General features: G+C 39.8%; 1 protein-coding gene across 2 annotated transcripts; it reads right to left on the reverse strand.

Moving 5' to 3' along the window:
• Positions 1–841: 841 nt before the first annotated feature.
• Positions 842–20,532, reverse strand: LOC117815279 (PDZ and LIM domain protein 3-like). Of its 2 annotated transcripts, none has more exons than XM_034686900.1 (7): positions 20,223–20,532; positions 9,589–9,740; positions 8,355–8,439; positions 8,057–8,244; positions 4,069–4,196; positions 2,503–2,614; positions 842–1,344 (listed from the first exon to the last, which is right to left on the reverse strand). In XM_034686900.1, exons 1-7 carry the CDS (start codon positions 20,313–20,315, stop codon positions 1,155–1,157), a joined length of 948 nt encoding a protein of 315 aa, XP_034542791.1. In that variant the 5' UTR covers positions 20,316–20,532; the 3' UTR covers positions 842–1,154. The 2 variants fall into 2 exon arrangements, with proteins under 2 accessions (XP_034542791.1, XP_034542792.1); XM_034686901.1 differs by having other exon boundaries at positions 20,219–20,326.
• Positions 20,533–22,271: the final 1,739 nt, after the last annotated feature.

Below are 22,271 nucleotides of genomic sequence, written 5' to 3' on the forward strand. Positions count from 1 at the left end.
TGCGGTTGAAGCCAAGACATTCACAGCACCATCTGCTGACAGGGCGCAGTATAGTCATAAACCCGTCCTCCTCCATTATTCCAGAGGGAACACCAACTGTTAAATACATGTCTAAAAAATATTTCTTGAACATGGTTTTGCCCATGATAGTTAGTTCTTATCATGCTGATTGATGCCCAAGTGTTCATTTTTCCTAAAAGTTTAGTTTTTAATTAGTTATTTAATTTTAAAAAGAGAGGAAGTGACATCATGATTGTCAGCTCTGTTGACAAATGCAGGCTCCTGCACACGCAGCAACATCCGGTCTAAAAATATGAGTCCAATGCGGAAGTTCTAAAAACTGCAGTTCATCGAGGATCCACTTGAGGCTGGCTCCGGAATTACCGGAAACCACATACACACCAATTCAAAAAAGCCGATCTTTACAGCAAAAATAAACATGTTTACAGCCTGGTACAAAAGACGAGTGTAGTCTGGATAGCTCAAGTCTTGATCGGTACACACTGTACAGGGGTGAATTTTTTCCTAACGCGGCAATTTCGAAGATATTGAGATTACGAGTCTTCCAATGAGAGGCCCAGCTCACTTGATTGACAGGCGGGAACACTGTAGCTGTTGGCTAGGAGGCTCAAAGCTTGCCTCTTTACGTCACAATCGCTTAACAGCAGCAATATGGCTGCCGCCGCCGATTAGCCTCAAAACAGCGCTTCAGAAACAGATGGGTGACATCACAGATACTACGTCCATATTTTATACAGTCCTTCAGCATACTATACCGGATTAGCAAAGCAGAGGAGTGACGGTGAGAGAAAATGTAACAATAACACAAGAGTCATTGAACTTCCAAAGCCATGAGTGCATTTTATCCCAACATGTCACACACAGATGCCATCTCACAGTATGAACAAAAGTCTTTATTAGAAGACATCAGGTTGTGAGAGACTGGAAAGATGAACACATCCTGTCTCTGTGCTTCTTTATTTCTGCTTCTTTGCAGTTCAATTTCCCAACACAGACAGGTCAAAACTACATAATATTACGTACCAAATAAAAGTGTATTCTTATTAAAATATTATACACTCAGATAAAATCAAAGACAGCATGTTAAACAGTTGTATTTGAGTGTTTTCCTCTCTGCTCCTCAGAGTGGGAATCTATGCAGAGGGATATGTCGTGATGAGGTCGTGTCCCTCCGGTGGTCTCATTCGAGCTTGAGCGTGAGTCTCACAGTACAGCTGCCCCTCCACGAAGAAGTAGCCCTTCTGTTTGAGGTTGATGTCACAGTCGTTGCACACAAAGCAGCCGGGGTGACGATACTTGTCTCGTGCTTTCACCACCGTCCCGCTGTGACACAAGACACAGAGAGGGACCAGAGAGGTCAAAAGCAAAGGAGAGTGATGCACATCATCAAAATCATTAAACAGCAAAGATCTTACACGGCAAAGAACACTGTTATCACCACGCTGAGTGATTTATCTTTGGAGTACATGCATGATCATAAAGTATAAGTTTAAAAAAAGAAGGGATGGGCAAAGTCATCTAAACATTATATTCTAATTTCATAAAATTTGTTCTTTTTTGCCTTTGTATCACACGACCCTTCTGTCTGCTGTTATAATTATTATTCTTATTATAATGTGCAATGATAATGATGAGCTTTATTCAGTGTCACCTTTTCCCTTTTTTTTTAATGTATTTTTAAGTTTGACCAGGCTTTCTTACTTGATTCTGATTTGTCAAAACCCCATGACAACACTTATTAATTCTGAGTAGCAAGATAACACGTCAAGTCAAATCAATCCTTGGAAAGGAGTACAACATGCTTATAAAGTTTATGATTTCACCTCTTCTTGCTGACAATGTGGCGAAAATGTCAGTTTCTGATAGCATCCATAGACAATAGAGCATACCTTTAACATTTCTTTACATTGTTTTGAGTTCACAAAACTTTAGATTTGTGATATATGGCTATTTTATAAAACTGATCCTTAGGAATTTTAATGTAACTAACGTATTCTATACCTGTGTAAATGGTAATAAACTACTATTGTATTACATTATATACTATATATACAAGAATATATATGAATCCAAATCTGATGAAGGATGATTGGATATGACGTCATTGTATAAACAATTACATTTATACTTACTTTTATATTTACTTTTCAACATGATAACATCACTTTGATTCTAAGATAACTTCATTTGTTAATCACTGTATTTACATGAAGGAAAGCAATATGAAGATATTGTTCTCCTTCTCATTTTACTACTTAAATGTAACAGTGCATTCAGTCCAGCAATACATACTGCTATATGAAGCGTATCCAGAATGATTCAGATTCAGACTGATTAATTTCTACACATGCTATATTTTGCAGTGTTGATGTATTGGTCTGTATTGGTCTGTATTGTTCAATTAATTCTCTCCACCCTTTGTCTGTAGGGAACCATGAAGGCTCTGGATGTGAATCACAGATGAGGTCTATTTTTACTCACACAATCCCATTCCCACACTTGTCGCACATGGGCAGTTTCTGCAGGTTTCCTGTGGGTGGAGTCGGTTTGGTTGATGGGGCTTTTACTGTTCTGGTTACAATGGGACGAGTGCCTGAAAACAAGAGGAGAGAGAGAGAGAGAGAGAGAGAGAGAGAGAGAGAGAGAGGGGGGGGGGGGGGAGAGAAAGGGAGAGAGAGACCTCTCAACAAAACAAGGCTGATATCAGACATGAATAAAAACAAAACACTTGAGAGGAATGAAGCAGGGGCACTTTTCACCTCTTGAATCCCGAATGACTCTGCTTTATCCATCAGGGCACATTTATGCTTCTCGGCTCATAAAGGAAACACACGGAGGAGTGTTTTAAATGACATATTGTGCAACTTTAACACACACTACTTGAATAATAACAAGGGGACACAAAGAGGTGTGGATATGGGACATACTTTGTAGTTTTTAATAGCGTGTGATGTAAGCTAGGTTAACCATCAAGTGTCAACATATTGTATAATTACTCAAACGCTATAAAGAGGAAAGTATCTTGCTGTAAAGTTTATGACTCTTGATGAAAAGCCCTTTGGAGAAAAAAGAATTCACTGGAGTAGAAATGTCTTCTTTTTTCGATCAGTGGGCTCCACGTTGTATACCATTCAACCCATGTACACAAAAATTCTAACTCTGGCTGCGGAGGTTTCCCTGCAAGGTGCCAACCTGTTCATCAGAAGATATTAATAACCTTTCACTTACCCACTCACACCAATGACACGTCCTTTGAGAGCAATTTGGGATTCAGTATTCTGCCAAAGCACAATTTAATACGCTCTGACTTCAGGAGCTGGGGAGTGATATGTGGATGAGGCAGTCTGTCTCCTGAACCAAAGCAGTTATAAAGAAACCTGTCTGTCTTTAACAGACTCTAATGAGGACATGTTTTATGTCAAAACGTGGTGTTGTGGCAGATCACTACATAGTTTCAACCACTGCTTTACCGGAATCACTCTACAGTGTAATGTAATATATCTAAGTGAGTCTTTTAACACTGAAACAGCAACATTACAACTAAAAAAGCTTTGGAAATAGTGCGAGAGGCACTTAAATTAACCTCAAATATCATGTGACATCAAATATTCAGGTATATGTGATTATATATTTGTAATATTTAACAAGTAAGAACAGTTAAATGACACAAGAACGACAGAAACGTTACTATTTGACTATTCTTGTGTGTTTGTGCATAACCTCATGATCAAATATGACATTTAAAGCTCTTTAAGGAACTTTTGCTTTGTGTTGATTTTGGCGCCCTCTGTGGACGAAACAGTTCATCTTGTCTCTTTGGTGCAGGAGCTTTAAAGAAAATGTGGGCCTTTAAATATCTTTGTATACAGAGAGGTAGTGCTCCTCTAAGTCTTGTCTGAAAAAGTGTAAATGTTTAGCCTGGTGTTGTCCATCATCCAGATCATATTTTGGTCTGGTGGCGCCGAACTAGTAAATATTTCTCTCCACTGGTAATCATTTGAACTCTTATTTTAGTGTGTAGAATAAATTATGACATGAAGAGCTCACCGTCACCGTCAATGTACTCCTGCAGGGCTTTGAAGGAGCCAGACTGTCGAGGCTCCTGTGGTTCCTCCTGGTCCATCTGTAACATCCTGTAAACGTCAGAGTCCTCGATGTTGGTGAGAGGCCGGGGGCTGGTACACGATCAGACACAAATAAATATAGCTCAATACCTGGTCCAGACATGATCACAGATTACACTTCTCTATCTACTCTATCTTTTGTTAGTGACAAGACAAACTCCCTTTTTTTCCCCCCGGACAATCTTCTGTCATGTTAATAAATCGAACTTCTTTAATGTTAGCAGCAAAAAAAATTGTTGAATCTTGAGTGCATTCCACTGAGGATTATTTTTAATCTTATGGTTAGTGAGTGAAGGAGATCAGGTAAGAAGGAGCAGCTGAAGATAACGGAGCTACAGGGTACTGACTAAACCTTAAAAGGAGAAAAATGTGGGAAGTTTGATAAAAAAAAAAGGTGGTTCTGAAAGATTTGAGAGAAGTTTTACAGCAAAATACCTGAAAGCTGTAGGTCCACTCCAAGTCTGACCTCTTTTAAATCAAAGATAAAGACTTTTTGATTTGCCACTGTCTTCCAATTTTAGCTTATTTTAACTCGCTTTGAATGCAAATTTTAAATTAACTTTTAATATATTTCTAATTTTCCTCTTTTCTATTTTTGATTATATTTGTCATTTTAATTCTGCTCTTTTATGCTTGTCTGAATGTTTCCAATGCTTTTAATGTTTTAATGTAAAGCACATTGAGTTGCCCTTGTGTATGACATGCTATACAAATAAAGTTGCCTTGCCTTGCCTTGCCTTGCCTTGCCTTGCCTTGCCTTGCCTTGCCTTGCCTTGCAGCAGGTTGATTCTGAGAATGCAGCCCTTTTCATGCATACTGAATATTTCATCATCACCCTGTTCTACGACATAAAAAAATCAATCTGTTCTGCTTACCAAAGTGGTTTCAAGTGCATTACAATGAAATGTGCTTCTCTATTTTTCAGCGTGATGTCTCAGTAATGCAGACAGAGACGTGCCCGTGATGTATGTCTTATTCAGAAGTGGAGTTAAAGCCACAGAGAGATTCATTCCTCTGAGCCTCGGTAATAAATTCTCAGAGTGACACACCATATATCAGGTAGCCTAATGACATCCACATGAACAGAAAGGAAGGCCGAAGGCTAACACACTGTAACATATGGTGGTGCGGTCGTATTAAACTGCTCAGCTGACACCTTCAAACAAACCAGAGTGACTCAGGAGGTGAGTCATGGGAGGAGCAGGTGGACTACAGGAAATAGGACTTAAATAATAGCTAGAGGTATAAGATAACAGATGCTGGAACAGATGGACTGAGTTCATAAATACATATAGAACAGATTAACTATAATAAAAGATAATAATAAAGTGGATCTATAAAGCGCTTATCAGAAGGTTTAACTCCCTGGCTTTCTGCTTGATATGGACTGTTGTGTGTTCATGTTGTATTTGTCTGTTACTGTAAGTGTGCACTGTAGCTCAGAAAACACAACTTGGATAGATGATGCATTGTCCTGAGGGTGGCGCCAGAGGGATGATTCTTCATGCTGTAATGGGTTATCAATTGATCAGTTCGTTGTTTGATAAAATATTCTATAATATAATAGCTCAACATTTTAAAGGTTTTGGCAGTAAAAGACTAGAAAGTGAACATTATGTTTTGAACTTTGTATCACTTTTTATTCACTCTACTTCATGTGATATCAAGTGATTTTTAGTTGTTTTCTTGAGATCTCAACTTTTTGTTATCTCATTATCTCAACATTACTAGTTTTCCCATGGGGTGTAATCATAATAGGGTTTATTTTTCTAGTTATCTCTGGATATCAAAGACTGTTTTTCAATTTCATTCATAAGAATTTTATTTGCTCACTTTAGTGTTTGACAACACAACACATTCGATACACGTCTTCACAAATTACAGTATACACTGTCCATGAACAAACAAGAGCAGGAAGAAGAAACACTTATAATACCTGCTCCTCCCCTTAATCACAACAGAATGTACCACTAAACCAGATGGCTAACCCGTAGGTAATCACCTTCTCTTTTCACCAAACATCAAATTAAACAATGACCGCTGAAACAATCAAGTACAGATTTACTGGATGAGTTTGTAGTTCCCCATTACTTTACCTTTTAACATTCTTTTAAACTGTAAAATATTAGAGCAGCATTTTATATCATCATCCAGAGAATTCCAAAGTTTAACTCCAGAAACTGAAACACACATTTGCTTTAATGTAGTGTGTGCGTATGGACTTTTGAAATTAAATTTAAATCTATGAGCCTCCTCATGAGATGTAAACACAAACAACTTCTGTAAGTTTTCAGGTAATAATCTGCTTCTGGCTTTAAACATAAATAATAATGTTTTTAAGTTAACTCGATCTTTAAATTTCAACAAAGCTGATAAACAAACTGTTAGTATGTTCTCTAACATTCTAACACCTTATTTAGGAGCCTAATTGCTCTTTTTTTAAACACATACACAGGTTTAATATTAGTCATATAAGTGTTGCCCCATACCTCCGAGCAATAACTAAAATATGGAAGAACAAGTGAACAGTACAAAACACGAAGAAAAGCTACTGTCCTTGGTCCTATTATTTATCTCATCTCAAGAAAAAAAAAAGCTGTTTTTCTCATGTTAATGGAACACAGTTCTAAGAATCTAGAAAGCATAGATAGAAACAACAATAGGCTAATAATTGTGATGGGCCAGACCATAATGTGCTATGCCACCATTGCGCACACTAATTGTACTTATTTTGTACTTATTGAAACTTCTTTCTTGATTGTACTTATGTCTGGGTTGCTGTAACAACTGAATTTCCCCCCCGGGGGATCAATAAAGTAATATCCTATCCTATCCTATCCTATCCTATCCTAATTAATTATGGTAATGAAGGTTATTTCAGTGTTTTCTGTGTGCTTTTGAAACTCCAGGATTAAGAGTCATGATGAATTGATGATTAGTAGAGAAAACAACTGAAACCAATACATTATCATGGGAAAAGAACATAACATATACAGATACATGTATGCTTAGGGCCTTTGTAACCTTAGCATGTTTATACACTGTACCAAATGAGCCATGTTCACAGTTAGCATGACGACAGATGTCAGTCTTTAACCTGTAACCTGTCTTTAACCTAAATACAGATCAGGGTTACATGAAAGCCATTATTTAAGAATAAGGAGGACATGTGGAAACACGATGTAGTGATGATGTGTAAAAATTAAAGTTCCTCACTTGGTGGTCCTCACTCACGAGCAAGTATAAAGCTAGCAAATCTCCCATGTGGGATTTTTGCCCCTACATTTGAGCCTGCTCACTCTTTGCATGCTTTTTTTGAAAATATATTTACTTACATATCTGTTAGTAACATTTTCTAGTGTAGTGTTTTTTAAACGCAAAACAAAAGGTGCATTTCAACCAACAGTTCCGGGGTCTTTTAGCCCCCAGAACTACTTGCCCCGGAACTAAAAGGTTCCTGTGCCCCATTGTTGTCTGAAAAGTTGGCTTGAAAAGTACTACCCACCAAGCAGGGGCTTTTCAGGGGGGGGATTATCTACCCCTGAACTAAATTTAGACCCTGGTTCCTCCGGTCGAAACGCACGTAGTTCAGGGGTGAAGTCCCTAGTTCCGGGGTAAAGTTCCTCCGATCGAAAAACGCCTAATATTTTTTATTAGCTATTTGTCTTTGAAGCTCAAATAGGACAATTAGATCAGATGACTTTTAATTCCACAGTTGCCACTTTAAAAAAAATTTAGTAAAAGCTCATATCTGTTTTCCTTCAGTACCAGACACGAAAATACAAACTGCTAAACCGGCTCACATAACCACACTGCTAAGGCTAACATTGCTAAAGGCATGATTATTGTAGGTCCACTGTAAGACTCACTCTTGGTTTGTGTATGCTGTGGTGCTTCTAAAGAACCCTCACCTCCCAGGCTTTTGCTGTACCAGGCCTCTGATCTGTCCCTGCATGGCGTCCTGGATGTTTCCTGAAGAATAGAGTCCTATGGGAGTGTTGTAGGACGCACTGACCACCTGACGCGTATCATCAATGTTTGCTGCCGCCACAAATGGCTGAGCCTTTCTGTTGTGACCCGTACCGATTGGTTTATATTCCTACAGACAGAAAGAAAGACGCAAAAACAAGGTGAGATAATGATTCGAAGCAAAACAGCAAGCATAGACATGAATCAACATGAATGATTTTCTCAAACATGATTACAAACCTGCTGATCTGCTTCCAGGTTCATCCTATAGGGGTGAGCGCTACCCTCCTCCACAACCCGAGGAGACCACAGTCTGGATTCATTCCTGGAAATGAAACACAGACTCTGGTCAGAAGGTCACCATAACACCACTGATGAATGTACTGCTGAATGGTCGGTTTTGACCCTTTGAGTGCAGGTGAGCCGTCTATGATCTCAAGCTAAACACATCTAAAAAGAGGTTTAAGCTTCTGCTCTTATGCTCGCTTGTTCCTGTCTAAATTACTCTATCGGGTTGGATTTGCCTAAAGTGACTGAATCAAGGCAACTTAAGTCATCAATCATTGCAAATTCCCTAAATTTTGATGCACCTGCAGGAGCCTCATGTCTCATAATCTACAAAATAAAGGCATGCTGTGAAAAGGTTAAAACTAAGGTCAGACAGAGTTGGAAAACTGAAAAAGAAGGTCCTAAATCAGATGTCTGCTTATATCTTCTACCAAAGTATGCTAGCTTGTACCTGAAGCTCCTTGTACCCTACCATAGGATGTCGTTTACACAGGCACCAAAGATAAATATTAGGGGTACATGAGATGATTTAAAGGCACAGAATTATGTTTCTAATGCTCTGACTTTCATAGAGTTGTAATTCCAAAAGTCAAGAGGTTCATTTTCTCTCAGAGATAGTTTTTGAAGTGGGGTGCATGAGGTGATGTCAATAAGTGTATCAACCACAGGAGATACCAGTTATCTCAGCTTCTTATTGGAAACATGACAGACCTGGACAGCTGATTAGTGCACCAAGCTGAGAGTTAGACGGAGTCCTGAGGAAATGCTACTTTCAAATTCATGCTCATTTTCCGTGACTACCAACTCCAGCTTTAAGGCCTCTGAAAAAAAAGTATATACAGTATGTAGAGCAATGAGACCCAAGTCAGTCTTTGATGACCGCTGACATTCAACAGGTGACTGGGGTCAAAAATGCTTGGTATTAAGAGGACACTTGTATAACATATTAGCGATTCTTATGGAACTGGAAAACACTATTTGTATTCCAGAACAACATCAAAACAGCATCCTTTAAATTTTAGGGAGAACTATATGCTTGGTGTCTGACATAGAAAGGTACAACATGCATTTTAAACACTAAGTAATCCTATCAAGTATTAACATCTACTAAATGTCATTTATACCATGCAGGTGTCCCCTTTACTGTCTCCCCCACCTGTTAGTGTGCATGCTTTCTGTGTCTAACCTTTCTACAGTGAGAGCGAGCTGACTGACAGACTCTTTTATCTTGTTCTGGGCTTCACAGTGCAGCATGTCTGACGCCGGGGCGCCCTCGATGGCCAGGATGACGTCACCAGCACACAAGTTTGCTACAGCGGCCTTACTGCCGGGAGTGATCTGAAACACAGCAGGAGAAGGGATATATACAATCAGAATCAGAGTGACCTTATAGACCAGGTGTGCGTATATGAGGAATGTTACTGTGGTATAAAGTGTGTACAAGCATTTATCATGAAATGTTGAACTAATCAATGTACAGAAGTCTGTGTAAGACAGTAGTGCAATGGTGGAGCGCAAACGACACAGAGTGATAAAATGTTATTATGCAATAGATAATTGACATAAAGTAAAAGTTTTTTTTCTTTTGCAGTATTTAAATAAATTCTAATTATATTGTAGGTTTACTTTAAACTTTGCAGACACTGGGCTCAATCCAAAACCTCTGTAAGAAATGAGCATCAGGGTAAAACTGTATTCATTAAGACCATGTCCACAGGGTTTTTAACATCAATTGCAGTTACTGATATGATCTGTGCTCAATTTAATATGCTCACATTTTGACTCAGACCACTGTAAACTTAACACTGACTGAGTTCTTATTTAAGTCTTAGCCAAGTGTTTATTTTGTCTAGGTATCTGACAGAAGCCATTTCTGAAGTTCCTCTTTTTTAACCCTCCTATTGTCCTCTGGGTCAATTGGACCCCATTCAATGTTTAACGTCTCTATATTAATGACTAACATCATTTTTTGGGCTTCATATTTCATGACTTTTCCTAATTTAATGGAGACAACTAGGAAAACGTAAAATTAATATGTCGATATCCTAATTTCCTGTAAAAAAAACAAAAACATCGGTGTTCCTTGGGGTCAATTTGACCACATACTGGTTTAGCTGTATAACATAAGAAATATCAACATTTCACACACATTTGTTTTGGTTGTTTTGGATGATATTGAGGTCACTATAACCAAGGACACTTCTGCATGTGACTGCAGGAGCTGGGATCGAACAGCCAACCTTTAGATTGAGACCTAATATTTCCAGCCACCATGTCTCTAAAGACATTCAATGATGTGCCCTATGTCATATGTTTTGATAACATAGAAACAAGGCAGGGCCGATGAGAGTATGACAAACTTGCAGCAGTTTGATTTTCTGTATTACAAACAAAGTCCTTCTGAATGCTTTAAATTGTGTTTATGCTTGAAATATGTTTTATTTAAAGGGCTATTTAGGTAGTCAGCAAAGAAACATAAAGTACCTGACACATAAACCTGGGTAACAATCAGTTACTGGAGGTTTAAATTGCTGGGGTCAAATTGACCACAAGGATAAAAGATGTTAGTACATCTGAGGGTAAAGGGAGGGTTAAATAAAGGAATTCAATATTAAGTGCATAAAAAGACTTTTCTGAAAAGTTTTGCTTCATGTTAGAATAAATCCAAAGAACAAAGAACACTCTGATTTCCCTCTCTATGCCTCTATGAATCTTTCACCAGTCCAGTGCATGTACAGGTGAGGCATTACAGTGAAAGGTTTTGGTCTGTTCTCCATCAGCAACACTTCTGTCAGTACAGGATTCTGCTGCAAGGCTCTGTTTTGCTCCCCTGCTGGGATCACAGCTTTAGAAGATTCATTCATCTTTCTTTGAGTCTCACCTGGCTAGAAAAGCTCCTTCAGTTAAACTAGATAAAAGCACTCTCCATTAAATGCCCAAACAGGAAAGATGTAGCCCATTCCTTCTTCTCTAATCTACACGTTTTCATCAAACACACCCTGCAAAATCTTCTCTCTGAGATGCAGCTGGAAATTTTCTGTTATATTAAGACATTGCCCCGGCTGGTATGCATTCACATAAACTGCCTGTCCCGTGTCTCACAGATAAAAGAAACACACACTGCTTCCCACTGAGTGACAGCATCCAGATGGAGTAAGTTTTCAGCAGCACAGGAAGTGATGAAGAGGAATAAGAACTCCCGGAAAGCCTGCAGGGTCACTGAGAATCCCTCGGGGAGCAGCTTCAAACCTATCCCGACATTTCCACTTCCACTACACACAGCACATGACCTATCCTCAGACTTATTGGGTTACTGGACATAGGAAACTACACTGGGATGTTACACTTTAATTTGAATGAGGTCATGTGTCTATAAATAAGAGTGGATGAAAGTGCTGAGGGGGTGTCTCATGCTGCCAAACAGGGAGCAGTAATTTACAGTGGAGCATTTTTGGACGGCTGCTGTCTGACTGAAGTTTTACTGCTCCGATGTTTGCTACCTGAATCTGAGGCTTCTATTGGAGTCGTTTGTTTCCAAGAAGCTCAAAAATGTTTCTGGGTTTGAACTACAACCATCTTTAAATACCTTCACTTTTTCTTTCTGTCTGTTTTCTCTCTGGCATCTTTCCTTTTGCCCTGCCTTTGCTTAAGTGTATGCACCTGTTAGTCTTTGTTTTGTCCACATTTCTTCCCATTTTTCCCATTAACATTTCTCTACACTTCAGTTCCCCTAACTTGTTATTCTTTAACTGATCTGCAAACATCAAAATCACCAAAGTTAAAGAAAAACAACCACGCAGTCACCCAAAACAAGAAACTACATTCTTCAGGTTTCCATTGAGAGTGACGATATGAAAAGCACAGTCTAAACAACATATTAGTGATTTGGTTCATATCTCTGATAAAGACCTTAACTTCAACCAACATATCAAAACCACAGTTCAGTCTTGTTTCTACCAGCTGTGTAAAATCTCTCGGATCAGGCCCTTCCTTTCACACCATAACCTAGAAATTGTCATCCATGCATTCATCACATCCCGATTAGATTATTGTAACTCACTCGACACCTGCTTAAGCAAACACAACCTCTCAAAACTCCAGTCAGTCCAAAACGCCGCTGCCAGACTTCTCACACACACCAATAAAAGGGAACACATCACGCCCATTTTAGCTTCCCTTCACCTGTGGGTTTTAGAATTGATTTTAAGATTTTAACACTCACTTTTAAAGCCATAAATGGACTGGCCCCTGAGTATTTAAGAGAGTGTCTAAGGATGTATGTCCCCAACTGCTGCCTGAGATCCTCCAGCAGGTCCCACTTGGAACTTCCTAGAGTAAGTTAAAAACCAGAGGTGACCGGGCCTTTGCAGTCAGGGCCCTGTCACTCTGGAATGACCTGCGGGAGGAGATCAGGCAAGCCACATCCTTGTCCTCTTTTAAATCTCTTTATAAAACACATTTTTTTAAATGTGCTTTTACTTCTTAACTCATCACTGACTTTATCATTTCTGCATGGTTTTTATTATTGTCTTTTACTCAACTCATTTTAGTTCTCTTGAACCATTGTCATGTGCTTGTGTGTTTTTTCTCTCGTTGTCTTGCACTCTGTAAAGCACTTAGTAAACCTGTTTTTAAAAGGTGCTATATAAATACATGTATTATTATTATTATTATTATTATTATTATTATTATTATTATTATTATTATTATTATTATTATTATTATTGTTTCTGTATAAATACTAAATATGATAGAGTTATTGTTGTCTGTGCACGTTTTCTGTTGTAAAAGCAATTTATAGGGAAAATTATGTGATGAATCACATGGTGAAAGAGTACATCAACAAACAGTTATCAATTCAGTAAGTTCTAAAATCAAATTCAAAACTGCCCTCATTCATATATTTATAATAATAATAAAAATTGTAATAATAACTCTTGTCAGTGTGTTTAAAAAAAGGTCCCGCTTGGTGACAAACCCACAAAGATGTATCCCTCCTCCCTGCATATCCCCTCAGCTCTTCAGGAATATGTTGCTGTTTTTATGCCATTGACTGTATATGAATATGGACACAGCACCTCCATGCTCCTCCCATTGTGAGGAATGAAGCCAGAACACTGCCTCTGAAGGCTCTTAGATATTGTGCTGGTGGAGTAAAGGCATGTGCAACAGAGACTGGTGGAGGCTTGCAAAAAGCAGACCAAAGGAACAATAGTCAAATCAAGGTAACTTGACTGTAAGACTGTAACTTGTAACTTTCATCAGAGCCTTCCTGCTTGGTGAATGTCTTTACAACACACACTCCCCCTTTACTGTGGCTTCATTGTGATCTCCACACTCAACTCAAGATAATCCCAATGACATCACATGACTTGTTTCTTGGGCTTACAAACTCCCTCTAGTGCATCATTCGACAGTACACAACTGTTTTCACAAGATTAGCCGTTCTCTCCAACACATGAAGATCAAGTAAACTGATCCTGAAGTGTAAATATGGCACTGAGCCTCTGTCAGGCTGCTGTCTGCTGCAGAAACAGAATGATAATCACTTGTGTTTACTTTCCTCCAGCAGCTGGGAACACCAGCAGGTCATAAAGAGGAAGATGTTCCTGACCAAAAATGGCAGTGAAGGGCGACACTGGATTCCCTCTGTTTTGAAATACAGCCTGAAGGTTCACTGCTGCATTAATTCCTTTTGTCTCCAAGGTGAATAAGTCTACATGGTGTGTTTTTAAAAGTTATATCAGAGCTTTTTAAATCCCATTGTTACACGGCTGTGTTACGGACTTGATTCTGATTAGTCATGACATAGCAGTGGTCTGCTACTACTCAATAGCAGGCCGTTGCATGAGATTCAGCTCCAATCACAGAGTCTGTTGGACTTACTCCAATCATATCAATAGGCAGAAAGAAGTTTTGTTAGTTTGACTCAGTCTGTTTTTGGAAAGAAAACCAAGAAAAGAGAGAGAAGCAGAGAAAAGGCAGGTGAGGTTAATGACACTAAAACTGTAGGCAGTTATGACAGAGAAATCTACAAAGTTGAAGATGGCACATGAAGTAAACCCTTATGGAAACATGGAACGGAACAAGGCGGTGTTGAAGGACTGATAAATGACAAAGAAAATGCCACAAATTAAGACAATGACTCAGCTGAAAAACTCAATCAGATGCGGCACTGATTTCGCTGCATTAACCAATAAGCATGGAGACCCTCTGGTGACATATAATGTGAAGAATGTACCTGCCGAGGCTCATTCATCAGGAAAATGCAGGAAAAGTTGATAGTTTTGTGTATGACTAGCATGAACTGTACGACACCACATCTTTTTTTTTTTTTATTGAAACAGGAATGAAAAGAAGCTCGCCTGGAGGAAAGTGAGTGAGGAGGTTGGATTGTCTGGTAAATTGGGAGAAACCAAATACTAGCAAGTTAGCACCGCTCCAATTAGCAAAACCGACTTGTCTTTGAATACTTGAATGGAGCAAGTTATTTGCACCAATTAAGTAAATAGAAATATTCCAGCATTCCAATACGCATGAATAAAGTGAGAACATAATGTCACTTGTGTCCGGTATGAACAACATAATACTGCAAAAACCCACATTGTGCAGCGAATTGTTGTTGCTTTGTGTCTCTTTCACTCTACCTGTGTGTTTTAATATCACTTGTTCTTTTCTGCATATATTTTTCCACCTCTTGTCTTCTTTTTTCTGCTGCTGATTTGTCAGTTATAAACCACCAAGCTAAAGTTTTGTGCTCTCCAAACAAAAGCTGACTAGCCTAGTGTTGAAAATATTCTCCATGTTGTCCACAGATGTTACAGAAGCTAGCATGTGTGAGCAGGTTTTCCCCAGCGGCAACCTCCGGTCTCTGTGAAGCCCATGCGGGAGTGCTAAACTGCAGTTCATCGAGAATCCGCTTGAGGCTGGCTGCAGAAACACCGGAAACCACATAGACAACAATTCAAAAAAAGACAATCTTTACAGCATTAATAAACATGTTTACAGCCTGGTTCAAAAAACAGCTTGGCCCTACGTAGCTAATCTCTCTATCGGCACACACTGTACGGGGGTGAATTTTTTTCTAACACGACGGTTCAGAAGATATTAAGATTATGAGTTTTTGCCCAAATAAGGACATGACTGACTTGACTCCCAGACGGGAACACTTAGCTGTTGGCTAGGAGGCTCAAACCCCGCCTCTTTACGTCACACTCTGCCTGGTTGAGTTCCGCATTTCCAATATGGCTGCCGCCATCAATTGGCTTCAAAACAGCTCTCAGGAACAGATGAGTGACGTCAAAGACACTATGTCCATTATTTATACAATCTATGGGTAAAACAAGACCATTCAGGGACATCAGCTCCTACTTGTTTGTGCTGATTGAGGCACAAGTGTTGGAGTGATATATGACAATGCAACTCTGATTGATATGACGGCCAATGGTAAACCAAGGACGGACTACATAATGTGATCCAAACAAAATGGCAAAAGTCAAACTTTCTACAAAAGGGCTGCTTAACAGTTCCCAGTGTCAGCCTTCAAAAACTTCTCAAAGAGTGATTTTATTCCAGCGTGAACTCTGATATGAGCTGAACTGAAACAGTATAATGAGGCTGGACTGCATGATACTGCGTCTATTATTTATACAGTCTATGGTTGTCCCCAGTGTAGCCTTTGCTATCAAGAATTTAGTACTGTTGTCAAAGGGAATTGACCAATCCGAATTAAATATTTAACACAGTCTAACATAGTCAGATGACAAATTCCTCTCTCTCTCTCTCTCTCTCTCTCTCTCTCTATCTCTCTCTCTCTCTCTCTCTCTCTCTCTCTCTCTCTCTCTCTCTCTCTCTCTCTCTCTCTCTCTCTCTCTCTCTCTCTCTCTCTCTCTCTCTCTCTCTCTCTCTCTCTCTCTCTCTCTCTCTTTCGCACACTTAACCACATAGCTTCTTGTTATGCCGCTCGCATACCGTTTACTGTCCCTGATTCCCCTCGTTCCTCATCCATCCCAGTCCTCTCTCATCACTCTTCACATATGGTCCACTGAGTCTCCTCTAACACAACAGGTGTGAGGTTATTGGACAGAGCAGTGGTTTGGAGAGCTAACCATGTTTTTAGTCAGTGTGCTGGCTTGCTCGGACATCAGTCCCTAAATATAGACACAACAGAGCAGGATTACTGGCTGTCTTCCCAGCTGATCCCGTGTGACACCGAGGATACAGAACACAAAGTCTGACCGACGATGAAGACGTCACTGTTCTTAATTTCTTGTGTTAATGTTTGGCAGATTTGTATCCACTAAGTCTTTGATGATATAATGGTGATAGGTTTGTATTTATGTTTAAATTACTACAGGTTTAATATGGAGTGTCCCTGCATATCCTGACCTTTATGCATATCTTAAAATAAAAGACAGCATTCATAGAACATGCTCATTATGTGATATTGTTCACTCCTGTGATACTGAAGACAGCTCCCGTCTTTACAGCAGTGTTTTACTGTTTTATAGCCCACAGCATGATGGCATGGCTGGTTTCACATGACAATTTAGAGGCAGATACCAGCGCTGCTGATGTCAGTTCACATGAGTATTTACATTCATGACTTTATTGACTTCATAAAACAAGTCACCACAGATCCAAGAGCAAATAAAACTTAGATGTTATTCAAATGGTGTCAGCCAGGTCTGATAAAAACAAAATCCACTGTCATCCACATCCAGCATCTGAACAACTTTAATGAGAACGAAAATCAGAAGACCATGAGCCATCAGTTCCAACAAGTTCTTCCAGCAAAATTGGGACTCAGCACTTTCTGAATGTATTTACATGAGTTTGTTTTTTTGTGATGTAAAAATCCAAGTTTCAGATCCCTAAAAATAACTTTGTTTGTTTTCTTTTGTGTTATCAGAAGTTTTGAGGTAGCTCTCATTAAGTTAGAGGCAGCAGACTCTTGACTTTATGTTCAATCAATTCCCCTCCTCTGTTTTCTCCTCAATTTTGAATTTTGACCTTGTTTGAAGCTAAGCTAAGCAAACAGGCACAAACTACATTAACACTTCACAGAAAGCAAAACATTACCGATCTTATAATCCAACTTTCTCCAGGTAAAGGTAAACACCTGTCGCAATATGTTATAAGACATCTATGAATGATGTATGCAACCATCTGGCCATCATTGCTGACTGTATATAAAGATGGATGACTGGTCTTCACCCCCTTCCTCTGGACCAAAGTGAAGCCAAAGTGCCTCCTGTATCACATTCGTTATAGTGATATATATTTGTATTCAGAGTCACAGTAGCGATCAGCTGGTGGAGGCACAGTATCAACGTCCAAGTGAACCCTAATCTGAACACTAACAGAAAAACACATTTAACTTAAGTGATAAAACAACATTATAGGATATGAAGGTAGGAGCACGTCTGTGTTGCGTTCTCAAATAATGCAAAAACATGTGTTACCTAAAGACTGAAAGAAGTAAAAACATGGTAGTGGTACAGGAGCGGGAGTCATTCTGAATGGGAGCGGGATGGGAGTGGGAGTAGGAGTCATTTTAACGGGAGTGGGATGGGACAGGAAATATGTTTTACTCTGGCCCGGGATCGGGACGGGACAGGACAAGATATTTTTTTGTAGGAGTGGGACAGGACAGGAGTGAAAATCCACTCCCGTGTCACCCTTTAGTACAGACCACAGCGTAACAGCTACTGGTATGTCATCGTGGCACGCCCCTTTGATTTGCCGACAGTCTGGGCTAAATTAATTTAGTCAAGAGGCCATAAACTTTTGACAAATGACAGGACTCTTGTGTTACAGACTCTAGAGATGCTACTTGTGCCAGAGTGGTCAGAGAATGAGCAACATTGGAAATCCTGGGCATGAGCAAGATGGATTAATTGCTTTCTCATGTATTTTCTTCTATGTCCTTGGAAGAAGACAGGAAGTTAAGAGATTGGGGACTCTTTATCCAAATGATAAAGTAACACAAAAGGGCACACTAAAAATATTAAGTTTTGTGGTTCTTAGTTAAAATGAAAGAACTGGCTATCGGCAAGTTTAGCAAAGAATTCACTTTACAGTTTCCCACGCTGCTTTTTGGAGGAGACATGGCTTGGATTTAAAAAGTCTAACAAAATCAGAAAGCATGAATGCAACACATCTCACATTAAAAACAGCACAAAGCCATCGGTGCTGGGCAAAGTTAGCATAGCCTGACAAATTGATGAGAGCCACCCCATCACGAAGAAATACAACAAGCTGCTAAAGAAAAAAATAGTTTTCTGGCATCCAACATTTAACTGGGTTGTAGTGTCATGCTGTAACTTTGGATCTCACTTGTAATGCTGCTCTTGCAGCTGTGTTAACTATTTATAGGTGTGATGCATTTGTTAGTCCACCCACCCAGTACGACTACTTGCCGCCACTGCATGGCATCAAACCCCTTTTCTGGCATCATATATCTCATTTAAACTAAACGTTGTAAAATAATTAATACTTTGATGCAAACAAGTGTGATAAGAATCCCTTTATTTGATGTATTCTTTGATTTAAATGTTGACCCATGTCCCATCTGTTAACATGGAGGGGGCTCCATATGAGTTGGCTTCTCCCTGGGGTCTGTCATTCCATGACTTTTTGCAGCTTCTAGTCATCACTACATGTGATGCAGTGGTCTTGCTGTTTTTTTTATAGAAACAGGAAATGCCATATCAGCTCCAGGAAATAATCACTTTCACCAAGAGACAAAAATATATCCTCTGATACATCTGCATCTCGAGCCCAGGCCTTTCAAACAGCTTGTCTTCATCTTCAAATCAACAGTTTTTCCACAGCATCTGTGATCTAGCGACGATAAGTTCCCTTAAATAAATCACCCTTAAAGATAAGCAATGTGTCATCTCTCAGCTCTGCCTGTGCTGTCAGTCTACAAACATGACAAGCTGCATGATGCTGCCTGCTGACCTTAAGCTGACATTTACAAGCTCCAGAACAGCTGAAACATTATAACACACACATACTGTAACCCTGCGCTCATCCTCTGCAATAACTGATAACTTCATCCACAATGTGTTACCTCGGCTGTCAGCTTGAGTGTCCTGAATATTTGAGAGATTTACTGTTAGAGAGCTTGAAGCATTAAAGTGGGCTATCCTCCCTTTCTTCTTCTTCTTTTCCATGATCGATTAACGCTCTCTTCAGGTCTCCTTTGGCATAAAACTGTGACCTCACGCTGCCCTGAAATTCTTCCACCTTAAATCCACTCAACGAGACATTTGTCTGTGTGTGTGTGTGGTGTGTGTGTGTGTGTGTGTGTGTGTGTGTGTGTGTGTGTGTGTGTGTGTGTGTGTGTGTGTGTGTGTGTGCGCACATTTCAGAGTACAATGTAAGCTGCTATTTGTATCTAAGCCTCTTGCATTTGCTGTGGCACAGGTGCAAACCTCATACCACACCAAGTCCGGACAGATTCTGTGGAGGAATGAAGCTTTCCTGGAAATGTGATGTTGATGCTGGACTCAATTCTCAACAGATGAATTCAAGTTCACATCTTAACTTTGGATATTTAACACTGAAATCTGTTCAAATGATTTGTCAACAGACTCCACTCACCAAAAACAACACTTTTCCATGACTGAACACAGGAGCTGCCTTCCTTCTTCTACCCTTGTTCTTGTTTCTTCACGTGTGTGTGTATGTGTATTCCACCAGTAGTGTGTTTACAGCTTACAAACAAACACACAAAAGTTGGAGATGCATCATATAAAGACGTTCTCACTCTTCCTTGGGTCTTATAATAGAGACATCATGTCACTTACTCACCCTGGAGATGGTCAGCGGCTGGTTGAAGTCCTTCCCTCCTGTCAGTCGAAACCCCCAGGGGGCCGGACCGTCCAGCACTACATTGAGTGGCATGACCCTTTAATGTCTCCCCCTCCTGCTGTGAGATCACAACAGCACAGAGAGTAAACCGCGCTGTGAGGAGCACAGTTTAAGAGTAAAGTGATATCAAAGTGATGGAGGATTTGAACCCTGTGGGCGGGGTGCATGGGGTGAGGAGGAGACTGGACAGACACCACCCCGGGAGTGAAGTCATTGGTCAGATTTTTAGGAACTGGCTTCCAACACTTGTTCTTCAGTTTCTGTTGAAAACTTTCTCTCAGTTCTTCTGTTCTCTGTTCAAAGAAAGCCCCATGTTTAGCCTCTGAAATCTACCAAAGCTTCAGTCATTTTAATCCAGTTAAGGCTCAGAGTCTTTGTGTACTTACATGGATACTTGTAGGCAGGGTGAGGATGTAACCAGCCCCCTCCTCCTCATCATCGCTCCTCATCCCCGGGCAGCTCACGGTCTGGCTGGCCTCATCTTGCTCCGGTTGACGGGTCCTGCTGCTCCTGTCCTTATTTGGTCTGGTGGCGCAGCTCCACTCGGAGGCCCAGCAGGTCCCAAAGGAACATTCCAGCTACTATTGATCTGGATGGGACCCAGGACTCGTACTTACCCCCGAGCTTGTCAACAATACAGTTTAACACATCATCTATTTTTAAGTGTTGGTACTAGAAACTGGTCCTACTTGGAGTTATTTTAAATCTTCAAAAAAAAAACCTCTCTCACCAGGCTCTCTTGTTGTTTACAGAAACAGAGTTTTATCCCAGCCAGCTGTGGAGGAAGATTCTCTTTTTGCTCCGTACCCCCCACGTCTACAAATTTAAAAAAACAGCACCACAAAAACTTTCACAAAGTCTGACATTTAATCTGTGTCAGCACTGATAGACTTTCAATCTAGTATGTTTCCATCATATAAACAATGAGTCATGTGCCAGTTCAAACAGGTCTGCAATTAGGACCACAACATCCATCATCTGAGCGGGGTGTTGAAAATCTCGTCCCACAGACATACTTCAAATTGGACCAGATTGATGGTCTGTTTCTGTGGTTGCCATGGCAATGTAACACTGACAAATAAGGGACGTTGATGATGATGTATTCATACTCTAAATTTGCTTCCTGGACCGGAGTAAGAGGTCTGACGTGATGCAGAAACTGAACTAATTTTCTCTCTGTACTCTGTCACTAACTCACCACTCTATGGAATCATAAACAGGGCTGTACTGTGAGTTTAAAGACACGTTCATTAAAATACAATACAAATTACATTAAAGTGTTTAACTGAAATAGTACCGTGCATCAAAGAAAATGTTCAGAGGTGCGCTGCAAAGCATATTTTGGTATTTTTAACCAGCTAGGGTTTCCTAAGCAAGAAGCTTTTTACCAGGTAAGGTGGATTTAAAGATAACATAATTCTGCAGCTAAAGAAACTCATTATTATAAATCCTGCACGTTTTAAATATCTATGACACAATTAAAGCAACATTAAATTGCTCTATTTGGTGGAAAGTTGCAACATTCAGAAATGTTGTCACAGTGTACTAATACATGCAAGATACTTTAACACGACTGCAGCAAAATAAGAAGTAAAAGTCATCCTCAATAACTAGCAATGAGGTACACTTACCTCACTTACCTGTCAGAGTCTCATACTTCTTTCTGCTCTTGTCATCAAATACTGCTGAAAAACTAAACTGTTGAAAAAGTGTTGGTCTGTATTCGCCATGTGTGAACGCAGGCTTTCACCCCCTTTTATACCTGGAATCAGCCTGCTTGTTACATTTACACAAGAAATTGGGACTAAGTTGTGTGAAAGGAGAAGACTAAAGTCAGGAAAATTCCCCATGAGCGAGCTGGAGGGGGGTCATGAGATTTATATCATGCGACTAGTGCGGTTTTCGTGCACATAAAGAAGCTGCTTCACACTCTCTTTTGCTTGTCAGTGAGTTATTTTCCTTCATGCGTTTAAACTGGGAATGTAATCT

The sequence above is a fragment of the Notolabrus celidotus genome, chromosome 7 (assembly GCF_009762535.1).
Source record: "Notolabrus celidotus isolate fNotCel1 chromosome 7, fNotCel1.pri, whole genome shotgun sequence".
Taxonomy (NCBI): Eukaryota; Metazoa; Chordata; class Actinopteri; order Labriformes; family Labridae; genus Notolabrus; species Notolabrus celidotus.